Source organism: Vombatus ursinus, unplaced genomic scaffold, assembly GCF_900497805.2.
Source record: "Vombatus ursinus unplaced genomic scaffold, bare-nosed wombat genome assembly UNPS02011431.1, whole genome shotgun sequence".
Classification (NCBI taxonomy): domain Eukaryota; kingdom Metazoa; phylum Chordata; class Mammalia; order Diprotodontia; family Vombatidae; genus Vombatus; species Vombatus ursinus.
Window position 1 is genome coordinate 6,599,062 of NW_020951209.1, and position 22,489 is coordinate 6,621,550.

At 42.1% G+C, this 22,489-nt stretch overlaps 1 protein-coding gene across 3 annotated transcripts in view; it reads right to left on the bottom strand.

The window, feature by feature from the left end:
- The window catches only part of TSPAN9 (tetraspanin 9), a 229,800-nt gene that overhangs the window by 85,114 nt on the left and 122,197 nt on the right, over positions 1 to 22,489 (bottom strand). For 2 of the 3 annotated variants that reach the window (XM_027856405.1, XM_027856406.1), the window contains one exon: positions 19,326 to 19,405. In XM_027856405.1, the coding sequence (XP_027712206.1) occupies positions 19,326 to 19,388 (63 nt within the window). In that variant the 5' untranslated portion in view covers positions 19,389 to 19,405. Of the gene's footprint in view, positions 1 to 19,325; positions 19,668 to 22,489 lie in introns of those variants that run through there. The other variant, XM_027856404.1, reaches the window with a different exon arrangement.

Genomic DNA, 22,489 nt, shown 5'->3' on the forward strand with positions numbered 1-22,489 from the left:
TGTCTCCAGTTAAAAGATGGTGTCCCCCAAGCAAATAAAATCTGTGCTTCAATTTTCTTCCTCCCCGTTCTGAGAATCTCTAAGTACATAGCAGATCAGTTTTTGTCTATCCTAACCATAACCTTGGGAAGGGGAAAGGCCAAGTGGAGATTGGAAATTATTCCCAAAGAGAAAGGAAAGAGAAGGGCCAAGGAGGATTGGAAATGATCCCCCCCCCATTTGACTTACAGGGAAAATTAAGGCATAGAAAAAGGAAATGGAAGCAGACAAGGAATTGAGAATAAGATCTAGGCATCTTGATTCTTTGTTCAGATAATTTCCCTGGCTCCTTGACTCAGGATCACAAGAATTAGCTAGAAGGGACCTATTAAATGTCACAAACAAGATTTGAATCCAGAACTCCTGACTCCAAGTTAAATGCCCTTTCCATATATATTATTACTACCTCTCAGAAAGAAATAGCAACAGAAAGAATCCTTTGGCATCTATTTCTGCCTAACCTTCTGATCCCCTTCACCTCTCTTTCCTGGCATTTCCCTGAACTGTTGATCAACTGTTTAGAGATCTATTCTCAGAATCCAGAGTCACCAGGGGGTAACAGCCTTCCAGGGTCAGTGACACAGTAGTAGTTAGCCAGTCCTGACCAGACCTCGAACATAGCATGTTCCACAGTCCAGTTTAGAATTTCTCTAAGAATCCAAGGGAAACTATATCCAACAAAGGAGAATCATCCTCAGAATCTAATAAAGGCAGCCAGTTCAAATAAGAGTCACTAGCAATAGCCCTGGATTAGGGAATCCAGAAACCTGAGTTCTAGTTCTGGCCCTATCATTTAGTAGCCACTTGACCCTTGACAAGTTACTTAACTTGTCTCTGAGCCTCACTATCCAATTGTAATTGAAATACATATTTCACAAGATTATCGTGAAAATCAAAAGAGATAATAAATCTGAATGCTCATCTAAAATTAGTTTTCTTTGAAAAGAAAAAAGATTCCATCCTCTCTTATCCATCATCTTCACAGCATTCTCTGATAAGTTCCAAAGAGTTAGTAACTACTGAGGAGTATTCATATGGGTGACATATATCAGTTGCCCAAGTCCATTCCTAGGTCTTGATGGCTCAGGGGAGAAATCAGATTGTTTTATCAACCAGAAGATCGCCCCCATGGAGAAGATAAAGCCAGGCATGCTGTATCACTCAAACTCATGCCAAATCTACTGGCTTGGAGACAAGAACCACAGAGCTAAGGTAGGGACAGAACTAGGTTGAACAATAGACATGTATTAAGTGCCTACCATGTGTAAAGCACTGTGCCAGATGCTGAGAATATGTCAGTACTTCAAAGATCTGTGATTCCATGGTATAGGAATTTTTTTCACCAACACACAGAAACCATGGATAACTTAGAAGATGTATCTCAAGGAATTGCCAGAGGCTCATGGTCACAGTATGTGAGGTGCAGGGTCACAGATTTAGAGCTAAAAGATACCCCAGAGACCATCCAGTTCAACGCCTTTATTTTACAAATGAGAAAACCGAGGCTTATTGAAGTGAAGTAACTTGCCCAAGGTCATATAGATTCTGAAACCAGGTCTACTTGACCAACACTCCAAGTACTACACCATGTCAGAAAGAGAAGAAAAAACACCATTTGGTCAGGGCATGGAAGGAAAGGAGAGTGAAAGATGGGAAGAGACCAAAAAAAAAAAAAAAAGAGGCAGGATACAAAAAAGACATAAATATAGAAACAAGTGATGTGGTGTGGCGGGAGAAAGAGAAGAAGGCATTAGGGGGAGCAGTTCCAGTGGGATTGTAATTAGAACCAAAGTTCATTGAGTTCAGAAACTGCTTCAATTTAGTCTTTGTAGTCCTACTGTCTTGCACATAGTAGGCTCTTAATAAACATTTGTTGAATTGAATTGGGAATAAGGCTAAGAGGAATTCTGAGAGGACAGATTAGGACTATGGTCAAGGAGAGGGACAAACAGGCATTTTCTCCAGGTGAAAGGAGAGGTGAGTGTGGAGGCATGTGTAGAAAGGAACAAGCACTGGAAACAAGGAAGATCCCTCCTACACTGATATGTTAAACGAATAATACACAAATGACATGCAAACTAAAATCTAATTTATATCTATTGCTTTTGAGTCACTAGATTATCGATTGTTGATAATACAGTGGAAGCAGGGAATGGAAACTGGAATGACCAGTGAATGAGCTTGGAGGTGGAAAGAAGGACTAAGAAGCAGGGCCACTCCATGGAGGACAGGGGGGGTTGAACTGATTAGAAATAACAGAATAGGTAAGGGGTGTGTCTGTGTGTGTGTGTGTGTGGTGTAGGAGGAGGAAACAAAGAATTCATGAGAGACCAATGGTCAAAGAGAACTGAAAAAAAATTGTTCTGGGAGCTAGGAGAAAGGGAGTAGGGAAAAAATAAATATATCTATTCCTAATGAGTAACGCCAGAGGGAGGAATTAGAACAATTGTCATTATGGCTTCTAACAATAACCGATTCTCAGAGCAGAGCCACCATAGTGCAGAGCGGCAGCCAGCATGTCAAACACAGTGTTTCTGTTTTTAGCGAGGGTGCCTAATAAAGCAGCCCACCCCCTCATTACCTACTAATCAGGTCTGATGGTCCTCAGAGAGGTACTGAGGTAGGAAAGAAAGTGCTGAACCCAATACTGTCAATGCATATCTTCACTCTTCACTAGCCCTTGCCTCAGGAAGCTTTAAAAACACAAAGACCTGGCATTTCTGCCACTGGCAGCACTGAGAAATGGGGCCATTAGGATAATTTTCCTTGTGCCACTGAATGGGAAAGAAGAGGCTCATTGATCAGGGAAGAGCAACATGTCAGACCTGGAGCCAACCTACACTAGAACCCAGAGTCAAACCTTCCTTCTAGCTGGGTGTAATTTAACTTACATTCCGGGTGTTGATGTTTGTGCAGCTATGTATTTTATATCTTTGTCCTTCGTTCTATGTAGATGAAGTATCTGGTACTTAAATTAGCTAATTAACATGACTGATATGAATTTTTGTGCTAAAAATCTCATTCATTAAAAATAATAATTTGGTTTTCAAATAGAAAAATAAAATAGGGTCAGTCACTTAGTAGGCACTTAACAAATAAGCTGAATAAATGAATAAATTGTTGAATGAATGAATGTTTGCCAATTACAGTTTGTGCTACATATCTTGGCACAGTTAACCTGCATTTAATGTAGGGATAGGGAAGCAGTGCAGTTTAATGCACAGAGCAATGTACTGGTAGCAGCATTTCAAAAAGCACAGAATGTCAGAGCTGAGGGAATCCTCACAGATCATTCAGTCCAGCCATTTTTCAGATAAGGAAACTGAGGCCCAGAAAAGTAAACCAACTTGCTCAAGGCCACAGAGATGGATGAACTGAAATCAAAACCTAGATGTTTTTTGACTTGTGGAGGCTTTTTTCACTCCAACACATTGCTCCCTATATAAAAATTCTAGATACATCCATTAGTATACTGTATATTGGTTATATAAGAGATCCCAATGTCTTATAAAGTGTGAATGTGTACATACAATCCAAAAACACAACTCTACCATATTATAAATCGGACTTTCCCATTCAATTCAAATCAAATTAAATGACTAACATACAAATGATATACAAATTGAAAGTCAATTAAACATAACATTTCTTAAATACTTATTACCCGCAAAATATTAGAGATACAAAGATTTAAAAATCATGTAGCCCCTGCCTTCAAGAAGTTTGTGATATAGTGGGAAAGGAGTACTATAGACAGGATGGAATGAGGAACTTGTAGTGAGTGCACTTATCAATATATAAGTTGGAAAATAACGAAGTGCATAGATGTCAAAAAGATGGCTTGAGAAAGTCAAGGAAGGAATCACTTTCTAGCTGAGGTATCAAGGAAGGCAGCACCTGAGTCGAGCCTTGAAGGAAGAGAGAGAAAGATTAGAGGTGGTTGGAGGGGTAAAGGTGGGAAGCATTTGGGAAGGAAGAGTGTTTTAGACATGGAAAACGATTTGCATGTGATAAGAAGATTAGGCTGCTTGTGTGTAATGACAAGTAAAATTTACTCTGTCCTTTGCAATGAGTACTTCCTTCTGTCTGGGTCAGGGGTGGGGAAACTGCAGCCTCGAGGCCACATGTGGCCTTCCAGGTCCTCAACGTGAAGTTTGGGTTCAGTCAAACTTATTTTAAAGCAGGCAGGGAGCCTTAGAGATGAATTAGAACAACTTCTTCACTATATAGATGAGGAAACCAAGGCATGAAAGGGTTAAAAGACTCACCCAAGGTCATACAACTAATTGGTGACAAAACCAAGACCTGTGATGTTGGGGCAAGTCACTTCCTCTCCTTGGGCCTCAGTTTCCTATCTATAAAATGAAGGAGTTGTCCTTTGCAGAGAATGGGGACTATGGATAGGGAGTAATTCATATATACCCTCAGAAATGGTTGATGGGTTTCATTTTGCTGACATGATTTTGTTTTCCTCTTTTTTATTCTTTGTAATAAGGGCTGGTTCTTTGGGGAGAGGAGGAGGGAAAGGATATATTCAGAGATGAAGGTGATAGAAAAACAAAACATAAAAATAAAAACAAAAATAAAATAAAATGATAGCATTGGACTAAAATGACCTCAAAAGTCCTCCCCAACTATAGAACCTATAAACTTCTAAGGTCCTTCTCAGCTCTAAACACTACGACCCTAAGAACCCACAGCTCTCGACTTCTCATTCAATGGCACTTATTACTATGGCACACTGCTGCAGGTGCAGCTTTGAGCAAGCTGGGAATTTGCTGTGATAGGTAATCTGCAATTTTTTACTCTGGGGAGTATCAGAAGGATATTGTAGGGGAATAAACAGTAACAATTAGCCTCTGGCCCCTGGAAACTACACCCAGTGTTCTGGCATTACAAAGATTAGCATGAACTGCTACGTGGAGATTGTGCAATTGTTTCTAGATGTGACTATCATTATATTAAGGGAAGGGGTGGGAAAAAAGAAAATCTAATCATCCTTCTTGAGAATACTGTCAACATTCTTCCAACAGTTTCTTATTTGGAGATGCAGCCCTATAAAGAGCAGTATTTCAAAAAAAGCAGAGTACTGTTCATATTCTTTCTCCAACTGGGTTCAGGGATTCAGAGAGACAAAAGAAAGGGGCAGCAAGAAGGAAAATTAAAGAAAAGCATCGGGCAGGGGCAGAGGCAGAGGCAGCCTTCCACCTACTCTACAGTCGTGGCACAGTAGAAAGAGCATTGAATTAAAACCAAGAGAGATAGGTTCTCATTCCATCTACTACTAGATGGCTCTATATCCTTAAACAAGACAAATCTTCTGTCTGTGCTTCAGTTTATTTCCTCAGGTATTAAATGAGGTGGGCTAACTAAGATCAACAGTTCTCAAAATCAGTGGTCTCTCAGGGACTGCACTTGACCAAGGTCATACAATTAATTGGTGACAAAACCAAGACCTGATGGTACTGAGATCCTTCCAAGAGGTCCACAAAATAAAAACTATTTTCATAATAATACTAAGCTGTTTTAATTTCTAGGTGGTGCAGTGGATAGAGCACCATCTGGGAAGTCAGGAGGACCTGAGTTAAAATCCAGCTTCAGCCATTTATTAGCTGTGTGACCCTGGGCAAATCACTTAGCCCCAGTTGCCTAAACAAAACAAACAAACAAAAAGAGTCAATAGGTAAGGAAACCCTCAAATCCAAGATCATAGACCTACAGCGTGTGGACTTAATATGGTAAATATCGATATGTATAACCTATATAAATAAAAGCTCTTGGGGGAGGGGGAGCTTCCTCAATAATTTTTAAGAGTGTTAAGGGGGCCTGAAACCAAAATATTTGAGAACTGCTGAACTAGATTATCTCTAAGGTTCCTTCCAATCCTTTACACTCTATAATTCTATGCACTAAATAGTAAAAGAAAACATGACACTTTATACTCTCAGTCCTTACCAACTACATAGGTATTGCTTCTTTTGAATCTAGAAAAAAGTCTTGTTTAGGTAAATAGCCTAAATGATAAGCCTAAACCTAACAGTCATCACAAAGCCTTTCTCCATAGACAGACCTCATCAGTCTGACATGCTGTCACTCTGATTTGGAGCCAACACATCATTCCCAACAGGCAAGAGAAACTTCCCTGAAGAATATCTCCATAGAAGGGAATCATTCATTACTTTGCAATTTATCCTCAAGCCTAGAACTCACTGTCTGGGGTACAAAGTGGATTAAAATGGATAACACTACCAAATTCATTTTCCTTAGAGTATTTTGCAAATAGGCTCACTGAATCTACCAGCCCATAGCCCAATCCTTGGAATCTTCCATCAGTCTACAGACTGCCCAGATCTTAGCATACCTGGCAGTTCATGATTCCTCTACACCTTATCCTCACCACTGCTATTAAAGTTGTATTCTCAGTCCATTTGCTGTAAGTGCCTCCCAGGGGTCTCTCCTGGCCTCTCTTCCCTTCTCCCTCTATACTATTTCACTTGCTGATCCTATAGATTCAACTATCATCTCTACAAAGTTGACTCTCAGATTTATTTGTCCAGTCCTAACCTCTCTCTTAATTTCCAGGCTCAAATCTCTAATTGCCTACTAGATATCTCAGAATGGATGCCTTACAGACATTTTGAGCTCAACATGTCCAAAACCAAACTCATAATCTTTCTCCTTCAAATCCTTTCTTTCTAATTTCCCTATTACTGTTGAGATACAATCATCCTTCTAGTAGCCTATGTTCATAACCTAAATGTTATCCTCAACTCCCCACTCTCTCTGACCAAGTCCTGTTGATTTTACTTTTGCAACATGTCTCACATACATACTCTTCTCTCCTCTGACACAGCCACCACTATAGTGAAGTCCTCAGCACCTCCTGCCTGGAATTTTCTGGTCAGTCTCGGGCCTCATATCTGTCCCCACTCCAATCCATCCTACACTCAATTGTCAATCTGATCTTCCTAAAACACATCTCGGTCTGTCTGTCTGTCTGTCTGTCTCTCTCTCTCCCCCTCCCCCACTCCAGGGGCTCCCTATTGACTCTGGATCAAATATAAAATCTTCTGTTAGACTTAGAAAGCCCTCCATAACTTTTCTGCATTCTACCTTCCCGGTTTTCCTAGACTTCACAACCCACCACATATTCTACAGTCCAGTGATACTACCCTCCTTACCGTTTGTCACTCAAGATACCTCATCTCCTGAAGTCAGGCATTTACATTGCCTGGCGCCCTCCCTCCCCATCTCTACCTCCTGGCTTCCCTAACTTCCTCCAAGTCTCAGCTAAAGTCTCATCTTCCGAAAGAAGCCTTTCCTTATCTTTAGCTCCTCCCCTCTGATGATTATCTCCAATTTATCATATCCATATCTTGTTTATACATAGTTGTTTGTATGTTGTCTTCCCTGTTAGACTAAAAGCCCTTTGAAAGCAGGGATTAGCTTTGACTTTCCTTTGAATCCAGACACAGCACAGTGTCTGATACATAGCAGGTACTTAATAAATGCTAGTTGATTGACTTAGACTTTTCCATTTCACCAGAGACCTGGTACAAGATCCTCAAAATCCTCAACATGCAATATGTATCAAAACCCAAAGCTCTATTGGCACAGCTTTGTCAGAAGGAGATACGTGGAGCTGGCCTGGGATCTAGCCAAAATGTCCACACAGGTTAAGGATAGGAAATTCACACAACCACCATTAAAGGACAAAGCTTTTGGAAGACAGGTTAAATCGGCTAGTCAGCTTTCTCTGTCTGTTCCTTGCTTCTTAATCATGTACTTACTTCCCGTGTTGAATTTCCAGTCTTGCATCCAATTTCCTTATTCTGTTTCCATCCCCTAAATTTTGGCATTCCAAAGAAACCAGGGGACTGACAAAATCTGGTATTTTGGTTTAAATTCACTTGGACCTACACTCTTTACCTAGGACAGTTTCTACTGCAAAGGAATGAGTTATGTACCACTCTGGTGATATTCACTAGCCCCAGTGATTCTGCCAGCATGTGTCCAAGTTGTATAAATAGTCATGGAATGGCATCCATTTCTCAGTTCAACAAGCTGACTATCTTAAATCCTTCAAACAGTCCCCAAACTCCCTCTTGAAGCCTTCTCAAATTGATCAGCCAAGAGGCACCAACTATACCCAGCCAACCTAGGACTGTCTACAGGTACCCCTATATAACACAGACAAAATGCACTTAATATATTACATATTATATATCTATTTCAGCAGCATTACTATTTATCTAGTCAACATTTCAACTCTGCTGTCAATAGATCCCTGTAGAAGCAAGCTTAAATTTTTATTCAATTGCCACAGATTCTTAAATGCCTTGCTTGCCTCAGCAACTATCTGTTCTTTTTTCCTTGCTTCAGCAATTACAAGATGCCCCAATTTTAGTACTCAGGAAAGTCTGGACCCCCAAAAACATTCCACTACCCACTGTCCTTGGATAAAGTGCTTACCCTTCCTCCATGTTGGATGTTGTAAAAAAATAAATAAATAAATAAATTCTCTGCCCTTCACAACCTAAGCAAGGTCTTAAGACTGTCTCTCGATTGGCAAGTGGTCTAATAAAAACTTGAAGGAATTTAATCTACAACCAGAGAATGATCTTTACTCAAAACATTCACCAAAATATATTAATTAGTACTTGAAATTATTATTAATTATTAATAATTAATAAATTTTAATAGTATTTATTACTATCATGTTAAATTTAATAAATACCTTTTAAAACTGTAATGGAAGCTCACAGTCTAATATAACTTCCTTTTTGTGTTCTTTATTATATTGAAATGTTCATATTTATTAATGGCCAAATTAATAATTAAAAAATTTTAAGAAGCCCTAGATCCTTCAGGGGATTATATCTGAGACATCAGGGAAAGTGCTCTCCCATCAGAAACAAAGGCAGCAGGTCCAGATGTGAGCTAGCCCTCATGAGAGATGAAAAAAAACCATCCCAGCAACTTATTTAAACCCCACCGAGCCTAATTTCCTACTATCCCCAATAGCTAGCCCATAATCTGTCCTTCAATTTCTTTGTATTAACCAGAAAAGTGGTAGTATTCATCTCATAATCCAGCTTTCTCTCCATCTCACCTCTCAACAGATGTCACTCAATACTTCCATCCAAGTCCTGGTGGAAAAGGCATTCCCTGGCCACCAGGAGAAGTGTGTTTATAAGTACCCATGCATGGGATTTGAATAGACAAAAAGGTTACTGAGGTTTTACAAGTCCCAACGCTGAATCTTGTACCCAATGCCCTTTTATTTTGGGTTTTGTGCTTTTCAGGCTGACAGCTCCCTCTACATGTTGTCCTTGTCTCAGACATTCAGAGAAGGTTAAACGATCAATTCACTCATCTTCTGTAAGAAGTCTAATAGTACTTTTATTTTCCCTTTCCAGTTTCCTTTCCAGCCTTTTGTCTCCATTCCTTTCTTCTCATCTTCTCCAAAACTAGAACTTTTTTCCTCTCCATCTCATTTTTTTCTTATTTCCTATCTTTTTAATAGAAAGAACCTTAATTTTCAAGGAGTCATCATTGGATCAAAGAAGTAACTTCACAAACCAATGAAAGGCTCATTCCTAAGGATCCTAAACATTCAAAGGATCATTAGTGATCAGAGAAGGCACCATTAGAATGAGGAGAAACAAAGTAAAGGTACCTACCAAAGATGACTTTTTCAAGGAGTTTAGCCAAGACAGAAAGGAGACATATGGGACAAGACTAAGTAGGGATGGTGGGAGGATGAACTGAGGATTTTTTAAGGGATGGGAAAGACCTTGGCATAGTTGTAGGCAGCAAGAAAGTAATTAGTAGATAGGGAGAGACTGTAGATTAGAGAGTGGGAATGACAGTGAAGAATCTACTGGAGAAGTTGGTTCAGATAGGTTGGTCTTGGCAAAGAGAAGGGCCACCTCTCCATCACAAAGGTGAAGGAGGAGATAGTAGGGGATGATGTCAGAGGGATGTGAGGTAAAAAGGGGAGAAGGTGCTCTCCTGGAAAGACCTTGATTTTCCCAGGATGAAAACTCCTTAGTTGAGAGAGGGAGTGGAAGGGGTGCTATGGGAAGCTTCAAAAGAGGTTTGGAACAGCTGTTGTGGTAAATAGGGTGGGATAGAGAATTGATTAAGTAGGAGTAGGATCACCTTGCTTCAGTGACAGTCCAGATAAAATTAGATAACATAAATCTGGGAGTGCAGAAGGGAGGCTGAACGGGGGAGTCTGTGATTAATCTGATGAGTTCCCCTAATCAACTTGAAGAGGTCAAAGGGTATAGACAGGCATTTGTTCGGAAGCATCTGAAATCAACCCCCCCAGGAAGTGTGACAATGCCCAAATGTCTCTTTCTAAGAAAATAGAAAGAACTTCTGACTGAGGATCAGAAGGACAAACTCTTGACAGAGGAGCCTGCCCTTTCTATTGTCTATAAAAGAGAGCAAACATGCTAACTTGCTCTCACTTGAGACTCTTTGCCTTTTCCCTTGCTCCTTCTTCCAAAGTAAAGCAACGAGGGAAGGGAGAGTAATCTTCCACCTCCCCCAGAAGCAGTCAATGACTATGTGGGCAGGTCACTTAATTGGGCCTCAGTTTTCTCATCGACAAGTAAAGTATTGTTCCTTTAAGGTACTGCCCTTTCATATAGAGCAATTTAGTTACCCCTGAAAGGGGGTTAGAGAAAGTGCTTTTGCCTGTAGAAAAATAATTAAATCAACTAATAAAGGATGCAATGTTTATCTCTCCCATAGGTGAACAGTTTGGAGACTGAAAGGACTAGGAAAAGAACTTTGATTTAATTTTTAAAAACAGCTAAAGTAATAATAACAGCTTTATTGTGTGTAAAGAAACTCAGTTTTCAGATAGGCTGTGAGCAGTTTGGTTGCAAAAGGGTCAGAAAAAAACTGTAATATAAACACAAAGGCTCAAATCATTTTGTAATGGATATAGGGTGATGCCTCTTTTGTATATGAACAGTTTAATGGTCTAAAGGGGCAGAAAAAACTTTTCCTTATTGAAAACTAATTAAGATTCAAGTATGAGGAAATGCAATTGTTAGAAGCTCAGATTTTTAAGGTGAACCTCTTTAAAGATTGGACCTGCTGGGCACTGTGGTCCCTCAGCGTAAGTTGTATGGAACTTTCAGGGTTTAACAAGGTAAAACTCACAAAAATGAAAAACCACAAGCATATGAGTTTTCTTCACTGATATGTTTCCCTGCTAGATTTCTCTAAGTTTGTGTCCACTGTCCCCCATATAATGAATACATTTTGGGGAAAGTATAACCCAGGCTTATGCAAAGATTGCGATTAATTTATTACTCCTGAATTTGCCTTGATATATGAGTGCCTATGATGTTATTGGGTTTTTGTTTTTGCTTTGCTGTTGTCATTTTACCTTACTGCTAAATCAATAGTTACATCTAAGATCTAAAAGTGTTGTTATTGTAAGTGGCTGGTTTGTGTAAATGAAAGCACTTAGGTAGGGGCTCCAAAGCTAAAGTATTAAATTGGGGGAGTGTATTCCCCAAAGAGGATAATTCCTCAGACCCTGAGAGAATATGGAAATTTAAGAGTGTGAGGACAGGTAAGAATGAGTCAGTTAGCTCAGAGAGTGAGAAGGTATACCTATACCCAATGTCAAGAGCTTGAGGACCTAGAGAGGGAGTGGTCAGCCCCATGCCCCTGTGACATTTCAAATGAGGAGCTGTTACTAAGATGACCTTAAAAACAATGTGGTGTGGGGAATATAGCACTAGACCTACTGTCTGGAAGGTCTGGGTTTGAATCCTGCCTAGAATGCTTTTATGACTCTACTAAGCAAGTCACTTACCTTCTCTAAGATTCAGTCTCCTTGTTTCTAAAATAGAGATGATAATAACAGCCCCTATTTCATAGGGTTGTTGTGAAGATCAAGTGAGAAAATGTATGTAAAGTCTAGTGCTATGTAAATGTTAGCTATTGTTGTTAGTATTATTCCTTTCCCAATCTCTAACTATGCTTCTAAATATTTTTTAACTAAAATAACATATCCAATTAAGACTCCAATACCCAATATGCTACAAAAGGCCTTGAGGCACAAAATACTGTTTACCAGTCACACTAAACTACAGAGTAGGGAAAAATCTGGGAAATGGGTTTGCTCTACTAAGAATAGAGAAGCTTCCTGCAGCCTAGGTAGTACCTTATCTTGAAACCCAAGGAGTCTTCCATATAGTACAGATACCCACTTACTGTATTTCAGCTAGAGTTTCCTTTTCTTTCCTTTCTCCCATCCCCCACCCTTCTTGACTGACATCAATGCTGGCTCTGACATGATTTAAAAATAGATATTAAGACAAAGAAGTTTAATTTTTCATGCTTTGGAGGGGAAGCTAACACAGTACTATCATTCCCCCAGTTAGTTTATCCCGGGGATCTCAAAACATTTGCAGCATTCCTCATCCTATCTAAATTGGGCCATAGATAATCCATTCCAGATAAGACCCTGCCCTAAAAAGCTTCCAGGGAAGAAGAATCCACAACCATTGGTTAACCATTCCAGAGCCTCAAAATATGGATAATCAGCATGTACAACCTCTCATCTACATCTGTCTTGCTGCCAGCTTTAGCCTTCACCCTTTTGTTCTGTCCTTGTATATGTGAAAATGAAGAGGGAATACATGCAGGAAGAGAGGGTGCCTTCTCCCCATAACCACCTTTTTGTGATTTGAAAACAGTCACAAAGGATTGTATTTTGTCTCTCTCTACACTTTTCAATTCTTGGAGAAGAGATGGATATTCAGCATCAATTTTGGGCAGCTAGGTGGCGCAGTGGATAGAGCACCAACCCTGAAGTCAGGAGGACCTGAGTTTAAAACCCATCTCAGACCAGACACTTGACACTTACTAGCTGTGTGACCCCTGGGCAAGTCACTTAACCCCAACTGCCTAAAAAAAAGAAAGAAAGAAAGAAAAAAGCATCTCTTAGAGCCCTACAGCAAGACACTCAATAACAGTCAAGATACTCATCCAGCATATGCAGAACCTAGCACTAGGCACTGAAGAAGGGTACGCAGAAAGACAAAAGTACCAGTACCAGCCCCTGATGAGTCCATTTGGGGAGACAATGGATACACTGGCCAGAAAACATTTACTAAACTAGTTCATAAGCAAGAGCAAATGAATAACAGAGGAAAAGGTGGAAGAGCAGGCCAAGAAGATAGAGAGAGAAGGATTGACCCCAGTTAGGTGAAGTTAATCAAGCTAGAGGAACAGGTAGGTGGCACAGTAGATACAATACTCAGCATGGAGTCAGACAGACCTGAGTTCAAAGCTGGTCTCAGACATTTACTAGATGTGTGACCCTGGGCAAGTCACTTAACTCTGTTTGCTCTGTTTCCTCATCTGTAAAATGAGCTAGAGAAAGAAATGCTACTCCAGCATCTTTGCCAAGAAAACCCCAAATGGGGTCATGAAGAGTTGGACACAACTGAAATGACTTAACAACAACAATCAAGCTACAAATGCCACCACCACCCACTCATCAGCCCTACATCAAAGTTTACCCAGCTGGACAGGCACCCTAGATTGTGCTTCCTTGGCTAATTGGCCTTTATTAACGAAGAGATCCAGGAGAAATAGACTTTCCAATAAGGCCACAATGTCACTGTGCTGCCAGCCATAATTTAAAGTGATGGGACAGCTCCTGGTTAGAATACATAGTCAATATTATTCCAAGTGGCAATTATGCTATCCATACACTGCTCCCCACCCCTCTCCACTCACTAATCGATCTGCATTGGATTTTGGGTAGGAGCAGTTGGGCTGAGATCTCAATTTGCCACTCCTCAAACCATGACAATAAGTCCCAGGAGATCAAATAAAGGCCCCTCTAGATTCAATCCTCGCCCCCAACGCAGGAATAATTAAGTACCTTAAGCCTTCTCCTAAGACTGCAGGCTCAGACTCAATTACTCTCAGCAGGGGGTGCTGAGCCAGATGGCCCTCAGGGAAGATTCAGAGACCTGTCTGACCCTAAGGAAAGAGCTACAATAGTTACCATTACTGGGAGAAGTCCTTTGGACAGGTCTGATAACCATTGAGCTCCAGGAACCAGGACTGTACCTCCCCTACACTATAACAACCTAGAGAGCCCGTGTGAATATGTGGGGCTGGGGGTGAGGGTTGGGAAGGAGAACATAAAGAACAGGACCTACAGTAACTACTAGATGAACTTCAAATACTCAGTTCCCCTCCACCTATATTGGGCACAACGGCTGTGTCTCTAAACTTGGCCAGTATTTTCCCATTTGTTCAGGGAGTTGGTCCTGGGGGGAGGGCACTAAGACAATAGCCTGCACATTCCAGAAGGAAGAGGAAGAAGAGAAAAAAGAGAAGCAATGATAGTTGATCATCTTGATACACCCCTAATTCTGCCCTATCCTCCTAAAGACCGAAAACTACAAATCTAAACAGGAAAACCACATCCTTACAAATGGAAGGTCCCACTGGGGAATACATTCACCTCCTTGCTGGGAATCCCAGAAGAATCAGCAACACAGATAAAGCTGAAGACTCCCTGGAAAACATTTAGACCAGGGGTGGGGAACCTTCCACCTCAAGGCCACATGCCCACTAGGTCCTTAAGTGCTGCCCTTTGACTGAATCCAAACTTCACAAAACCACACCTGATTTAGACTAACCCCCTCATTGTACAGATAAAGCAAGAGGCTTAGAGAGAAAAAACTTGCCCAATGCTACAATTAGAAAGCAGCAAAGCCCAAGCTCGAGTCCAATGATCTTTTCACTATGCCATGTTTCTCCTACCCTCCTTATTGCTCTACTAACTCTTCTCTTACACTTCCTTACTCCATAGCCCCGAATTCAATAAAATAGAGCTCCCACTCCCTGCTCTAAGCCACAAGGACACCAAACTCTTCCACACCAATCCTCTGCTTCAGATGCCTCTGTCTCTCCTCTCTTACTCTGCTCTTCTTTTCCCAAACCACTTTCTGCTCACAGTATTCTCCCTTTTCCTGGACCCCCACCAAGCCACTCAGTGCCTATTATTCCAAGCACCCCTCACACGAGGAAGTTGTCCTTAATTTTATCAGAAGTAACCCACTTTCCCATGAGTAACATCCTATTCCTTTCCCCCAACCATGTATCTCCCTATAGCACTTGAGGCCAAAAACATACACAAAAAAAAGTTTATCTTTAATACTTTGTGTTTAAGGGCTGTGGTGGTTTGTATACTCTCAAAGAAAAAAGACTTAGTCTCAAAAATGTTTTGTTCAGGACCTATACTACATATGGAAATAAATACTTCCATTTACATATGGAAATAAATACCATTCAAGTCAGAGAATTAGAGACACCTGAAATCTGACTGGGAAAGGACCAGTGGTGTTATTTTTTGTTTATTTCTTTTCCTTCAGGCCAGACCAGGCCAAAGAAAAGTAGAAGGAGGTGGGGAAGGGAAAGGATTCCCTATTTAAACATGGTGAAGGAAGGAATCTTGCCTGACTTAGCCTTCCTTAATGAGAACTGCTAGGTGAAATGGTTCTTTGGCAATCCTGTGATTGATTTTATCAGCATGGGTAACCCCTTCCACTGGCACAAATAGCAACCCCTTAACACTTGTTCATCTTATGTAATTCTTAACTATGTCTTTCTATAAATGCTTCATGGATAATCCACTCAACATACAGTTGGCCTTCCTCTCATTCTTTTAATATCCCAAAGATACCAATGTGCCATTGACTTTATCTGTTCTGCCACTTTAACACAAGTAGTTCATAGAATAATAGCTTTTTCCTCTTTCTGACAAAAGGAACTTGGGAACACAGGTGATAAACATGATGAAGATCCCTACATCTGGCCTGCCCATTAAGGTACTTAATATTCTAAATGAAGTTATACAACCAAACCGATTCCCAGGAAGCATCTGGTATGATGGGTTTGGAGTCAGGAGAGCTATTCATTTAAGGATTCCAGTTCTGCTTTTGAGATCTTTCTTGATTCCCCCCTCCTGCTAGTGCCACCCCCCCAAAATTACTTTATGTTTATTTTGTATATATTTCTACAAGTATATGTTATATCCCTTAATAGAATGTAAGTTCTTGAGAGTAGGGACTTCCATTTTTGGTCTCCATTCCCAGGGTCCAGCACAGTGACTGACCCCTAGTTGGTGCTTAATAAATGTTTGCTGTTTGATTGCTTGATTAGTAGCTTGTTTAACCGCAGCAAATAACTTAAATCTGAGTAGCCATTCCTTCATCTGTATTATGGGGATAATAATATCTTAACTACCAACCTCACGAGGTCATTATATGTAGAAATAAGTAAAGCATTTTGTAAACTGAAAAGCTCCATACAAATGTCCAGTTATGATGATTATTATCTGGGGAAATGGGAAACCATAAAAGACCATACCAAATACAGCCAGCAGGTGGGGGAGGAGTCACCCAGTGAACAACACGAGTCTATAGATATATATAAAGAGAGATCAGATGAGAATCCACAAGAGAGTTTTCTCAAAGTGATTGCCAGAAGCAAACACAATGTTGCCCATGTGCACAAGATGCTTTGAACCAAAATAGAAGGGTAGAGAGAGCTGTTACACTGGCAAAATAAAGACACAGGGCAATGTTTTTTTAAACCAGAACACATCAGAAGAGTATCAACCAATGTGTGACTTACTCAGATCCTGGCAAAAGAGTCAAAGGAAATTGGAGGAACTGGCCCACAAGGGGGCTGCAAAACTACCAGAAGTTCCCTATTTTGCTCTAGTTGCCTCCTTGATAAAATGCTAGCAAGACCCAAATGATCTCTATGTTCCCTTCCAGTTCTTACGTTCAATGAAGTCTACAAATTTATGATATTCCAAAAAAAAAAAAAAAACTGTCAACCAAGGAGGGAAGGAGAGGAAGAAAAATCTCTGTCCTAGTTCCCATGAAATCTGAACCTGTGTATTAAGAAGCAGTGCCCAGAACAAGAAACACTCTACAACAGCCAGACCACATCTGGGGTACTGTGGTCAGTCCTGGGTGCCACGTTTCATAAAAGACATGGATGAACTGGAAAACATTTGGAGGAAGGTGGCTCAATACCAAGCCATAAGAAAATCCACTGAAGGAAGCAGGGATTGTTTAGCCTGGATAAAAGATGGAGAATATGGTAGCTATTTTCAAGTATTAGAAGGACTGGTCAGGTAGAAGGGTTTCAACTTGTTCTGTTTTGGCCCCATGGGCCAAAACTGGGAGTAACAGGTAGAAATCACAGAGTAGTAGAGTTTGTCACCATATAAGGAAAAAATGGAATGGGTTGTCTCAAGACAGGGAATTCCTTCTTACTAAAAGTCTTCAAGTAAAATCTCAGTGACCACTCAATGAAGATCTCACAGAGGGGATTCTTGCTCAAATACCAGTTGGACTATATAGTATCTCAGGTCCTTTCTAATGCTGAACTTCTGTGACTCAGTAGCACAGGGCCTGGACCAACTTAAGCCATCAGAAATATTCTGGGAAAGACCCACACAAATCACACTGGACAAATTTCTTTCTACAGAGTGGAAAGCAAACTAACGTTCTTTGCAGAAAAGGTGCCCTTACAGATGAAACAAAAACTCAGGGGTTCCCACTGACTCCAATCATAGGCCTCTCACAGAGATTCTCTTTTGTTACATGGAGACAGCAGCATAAAATGTCAAGAGTTGGAATGGACTTTGGAGATTATTTAATCAAACTCCTTCATTTTATATATGAGGAAATTTAAGGCCCAGGAAGGCTGGGCAAATGACTTGCCCAACTTCACACGGTTCAATTCATGGCGGAACTGGGATGAGAACCCAGGTCTCTTGATTCACAGTTCACTGCTCTTCTCATTATAGGGCATGGGCATAAGCCTCCCCCCACCCCTCACACTGCCTTCTTAATCCTCCATCCTCCTCATCCCTCTCACATTCAGTTAAAGTGGGTCAGTTCAACACAGATACTGGCTGCCAAAGCACAGCCACCCCCTTCTAACTTAGCTCTGCCCCGTGACCATGAACTCAGCAGTAACTTTCCCATGTCCCCAGTGATCATCCTGGACCCTGGGCAGCTGATATCCTCTAGCAGACAGGAGGAGACACACCCACCTTGGAGCGATATCATACATTTGCACTGACCTCCACTGGGTTGGGGGAAGGGGTGAGAACTTTGATGAAAGAAAACAGTAGAGATCAAGGTGAGAGATGAGTAAGACATGAATGTAGGAAAGTTTTCAAATTTGCCTCTCTGGGATTTTTCTTTCTCTTTAAATACATCTCCATTCAGAATGACATGGGCACTACAGAGTGGTTCCAGATCTTCCCACCCCACTCTGGCACCCTTGGTTGAAAATTATTTCTTTCCATGGACACTGCTCAGGCTGCCCATACACCACTGCAGTCCCTGGGATTCTTTCTCTCAGTCTGCCAGGTCCTGAGACTCAATGAGAGGAGCTTCCCGCCAGCTGGCTCCACCACCCGAATCCATTCCAAACCCTCAAAAGCAGAACCACACAATCACAGCACCCCCTCCTTTCCACATTCACACACCTTCCACTATTCTCCCTCCTCTGCAATACAAACTCAACATGGGGCATTTATCAGAGTCAGAAAGACCCACTAACCCAACAATCTAGAGGCACCATTTCAATTCAATTCAACAAATATTTCATTAGATTTGTTTGAAATTTGCATTTCTAGCTTTCTCCTCCCTTGCCTTCCAAAATGCTATCAAAAATAAGCTTTGAAAGCATGACCCTCCCCTCATACCCTCAGGAAAAAACAACTTGCTCATCTTTTCAGGCATCAATGTTCAATTATATTCACTAGTTTATAATGATGATATATCTCCCTTTCCCCTTCTATGCTTCTGAGGCCCCACTCAAGTCTCAATAAGTATCTTCCCTGGCCACCCACCAGGAGACAAGCCTAAGTATATCTTTTTCCCCCTTTTTTAAAACAGGACAGAAAACTTCCAAGAGCCAAAAAAAAAAAAAAAAAAAAAAAAAAAAAGATCCCATCTTTCCTAGAAGCCAAGTAGAACTAGACCTGAGTAAAAAAGTCTCCATTCAAGCACCCACTAGGACGAAGGAGGGAAGAAAGCGGAGGGCAGCAGAAATGATTAAAAAAAACAAAAACTTACCATCATTGTTCAGAGAAAGGAGCAATGCAGCAGAGGAGGGGAGTGGAGAGGACAACAGTCCGGCTCCGGGACCGAGACATGAGGAAAAGGCAAAAGAGGGAAGTAAGGGCAGGTACTCACCCAAAATATCAAATTGAACAGGAACATCATGTACTTCAAACAGCAGAGGCAACCTCTGGCCATGTTGCACTTCTTAAATTCTAGAAGGAAAACAAAGGAGAGGTCCAGGTAAAACACCACGTACTTGCTGCCCTTCGGGGCATTGTACTTGTCTGTTTTCACTCCGGCCTCAGCGTGGCTCTGGCCCCGGGTTCGGGAGCCCGTGGTACCATAGAAGGCGCCTGCAGTGAAGCCCCGGCCCAAGGGGCGGCCCGAGGAAGAGGGCTTGGCAAAGTCCGAGTCCTTGCTGTCCAAAGATGGACTCCGGTGGATCGAAGAATCCTCGCTACTCGACTTCTCCATGCTCGCGTTGTCCCCGGGGGGCCGCAGGGGCTGAGGGCATCTCTCCCAAAGTGGAAAGCGGTAGGGGTGCTGAACTCCGCCGGACTGGGGGGCTTGGGCAAGGGAGGGGGGCTGCGGAAGAGAAGGGAGGGCAGGCTCCAGGCTAGGGACTCCCCCTTAAGCCCCCTCTTTTCTCGAGGCTGCACACTCCCTCTCCAGGAGGCTTCTCTAGAGCAGGCGTCCCTGCATTGCCGCTGGCTTGCTGATGTACCTTCCCACCAGGACGCCCAGTTCACTGCGGGCCGGCCCGCTCCCGTGGGGGCTGCGGCTTCAGCCTACCCGCGTCCCGCAGCCCCGACAGACTCATGCCTTCCCCTAGTCTCGGGGAATCAATCAGTTCTGCATAACTTAGCTTCTTTTTCTCTTCTTCCTTTCAATTTTATTTCGTCTTCCTAAGCAGTCAGTTCTCCTCTCTCCCTCCCTGCAAGTGGGTCCACGCGTGACAGAGGGGCACTGAGACCTCGGCTTCCCTTGGCACCCCGCCCCGCCACGGAACACGACCACTTTTTTTCTGGCTTTCTCGCCTCCCCCCTCTCCTGTTACTTTGCGGTAACAGCTCCTCAGGCTGTGGCCCAGGCTCTCGCCTGCTGCTAGCTCTCTGCCTCGCTCTCTCGCCGGTCAACGTGGAGCTGCTGGAGCTGTGAGCTCAGCAGCAGCTGCAACCTCTGGGTATTCCCTTAGAAATCCCTGACCTAACTATCAAGTCATAAATCGACCACCACCACCCCCACCCCCACCACCACCACCCCGGGTCCCTGTGGTCCCACCCCCTGCTCTGCATCTGGCCAATCGGCACTAGCCTGTCCCGCGGTGGGGGGTGCCTCTCCCCTAAATGACACAATACCTTTAATAGGATTAGCTTCTGCTCTTTGCCTATACAAGTGCACAGCCGAAAAAATCTCTCTTAAATGTCAAGGGCTCTCTAGCTGTTGATGAACTGGAACTGTATGTAGGATCCCTGCCTCTATAAACATCAGAAAAGGCTGGAGGGAGGGAGGTTGAGCTCCAAACAGCTCAGCGGAAGAGTAGGGGACAGCAAGGGTACGGAGGAGGGAACTCTAAGGATGTGTCCGACCTCTGCCGTTGCTTTGCTGCACCTGTGAGGCTTGGAGAAAGCCTCCCAGTTATATTTACAAGTCTGGTGTATGCTTGCACACAACACTTGTGGGTCTGAGAAATTACCCTGCAGAAGATGCACAAGGTTTGGGTACAACGGAGATGCCTGAGGAATCCAGTCTTAAGAACCCATCTGCACACATACACTTTGACACATGGTCCAACCCACTCCAGCCCCTGGGCATGCTTGGTCAGGAGGGGAAAGCAGATTTCTAAGATGGCTATCAGCAGCCTCACAAACCTCACTGATAAATAAGGGTTCATCCACTTCCACGCCCAGATAACCAACTGGGCTAGCCATTATAGTTATTAAAAACCAAATAAACTTGCTCCCCCATAAGAGGAAGCCTCTAGTCCCTTCCAGGAAGATCAAGAGCTGAGGTCCCACAGGTTGATGGCCTGAAAAAAATGTGTAAGAAACAAACCCCTTCTTAGAAATTTGGGATTGAGTCCTGGTTCTGACACTTCTAGCTGAGTTGACTATGTGAAAGTCATTTAACTTTGCTAAGTTTCAATTTAGTTAATTGCTTCTTTCAAAAATGGGATGAGACCTAAGATTTCATCAGTGCAGGAAATTCCTAGTGTCAAAACCGCTCTACCAATGTAATTCAGCATCTTCTCTACAATTTACAGGATCACAAACTTAAGTCAACAAGTATTTATTAATGCCTTCTATGTGCCCAGTATGGCAGGTAGGAGGCAAAAATGGATAGAGAATCTGGTTTGGAGTCAGGAAGACTCATCTTCCTGAGTTCAAATCCAGCCTCAGACACTTATTGGCTGGGTGACCCTGGGCAAGTCACTTAACCCTGTTTACTTCATCTGTAAAATGAGCTGGAGAAGGAAATGGCAAACCACTCTAGTATCTTTGCCAAGAAAACCCCAAATGGGGTCAGAGAGAGTCAGACAGGCCTAGAACAACTCAACAACAACAAAATGTACCAGGCACTGTGCTAAGCACTAGCTTTTAGCAGGGACTTTGGGGGTCAACCACCTCATACTAAAGATGAGGAAACTGAGATCCATAATGATAAAATGAATTGTTCAACATCACAAAGGCAGTAAAAGCTAAGACTCCAAATCTCTCCCTAATTTCTAATGCATAGTACATTAGTCTTATAAAATTGTCTGAGGGGATGAAAAGTGAAATTACTTGCCCAGGGATCTTCAGTCAGTATGTATGTGTTTTTGAGCAGGTGGAAGGAGTATGGCATGAACCCTACTTTTCCTAACTACTACAGCCAGTTCCTTCTGTACACCAAATTGGCATAAGGACAATACTTGCACTGTTACCCCCACAGGACTGTTGTAAGGATAATGTTTTATCTATAAATCTGAAAGCAATATAGAAATGTTATGATCTTAAAGCCATTAAATATTAGTATTATTTAGTTCTGTTAACAGTGGTCAGATGAGAGGAAGTTTGAAATTCCCAGTGGGCTGCTACTGTTGTTCAATTATTTTTCAGTTGTGTCTGACTCTCTGTGACCTCATTTGGGGTTTTCTTGGCAAAGATACTGGAGTGGTTTGCCATTTCCTTCTCCAGCTCATTTTACACATGAGGAAACTGAGGAAAACAGGGTGAAGTGATTTGCCCAGGATCACACTGCTAGTGAATGTCTGAGCCCAGATTTGAACTCATGAAGATGAGTCTTCCAGGCCCGGTG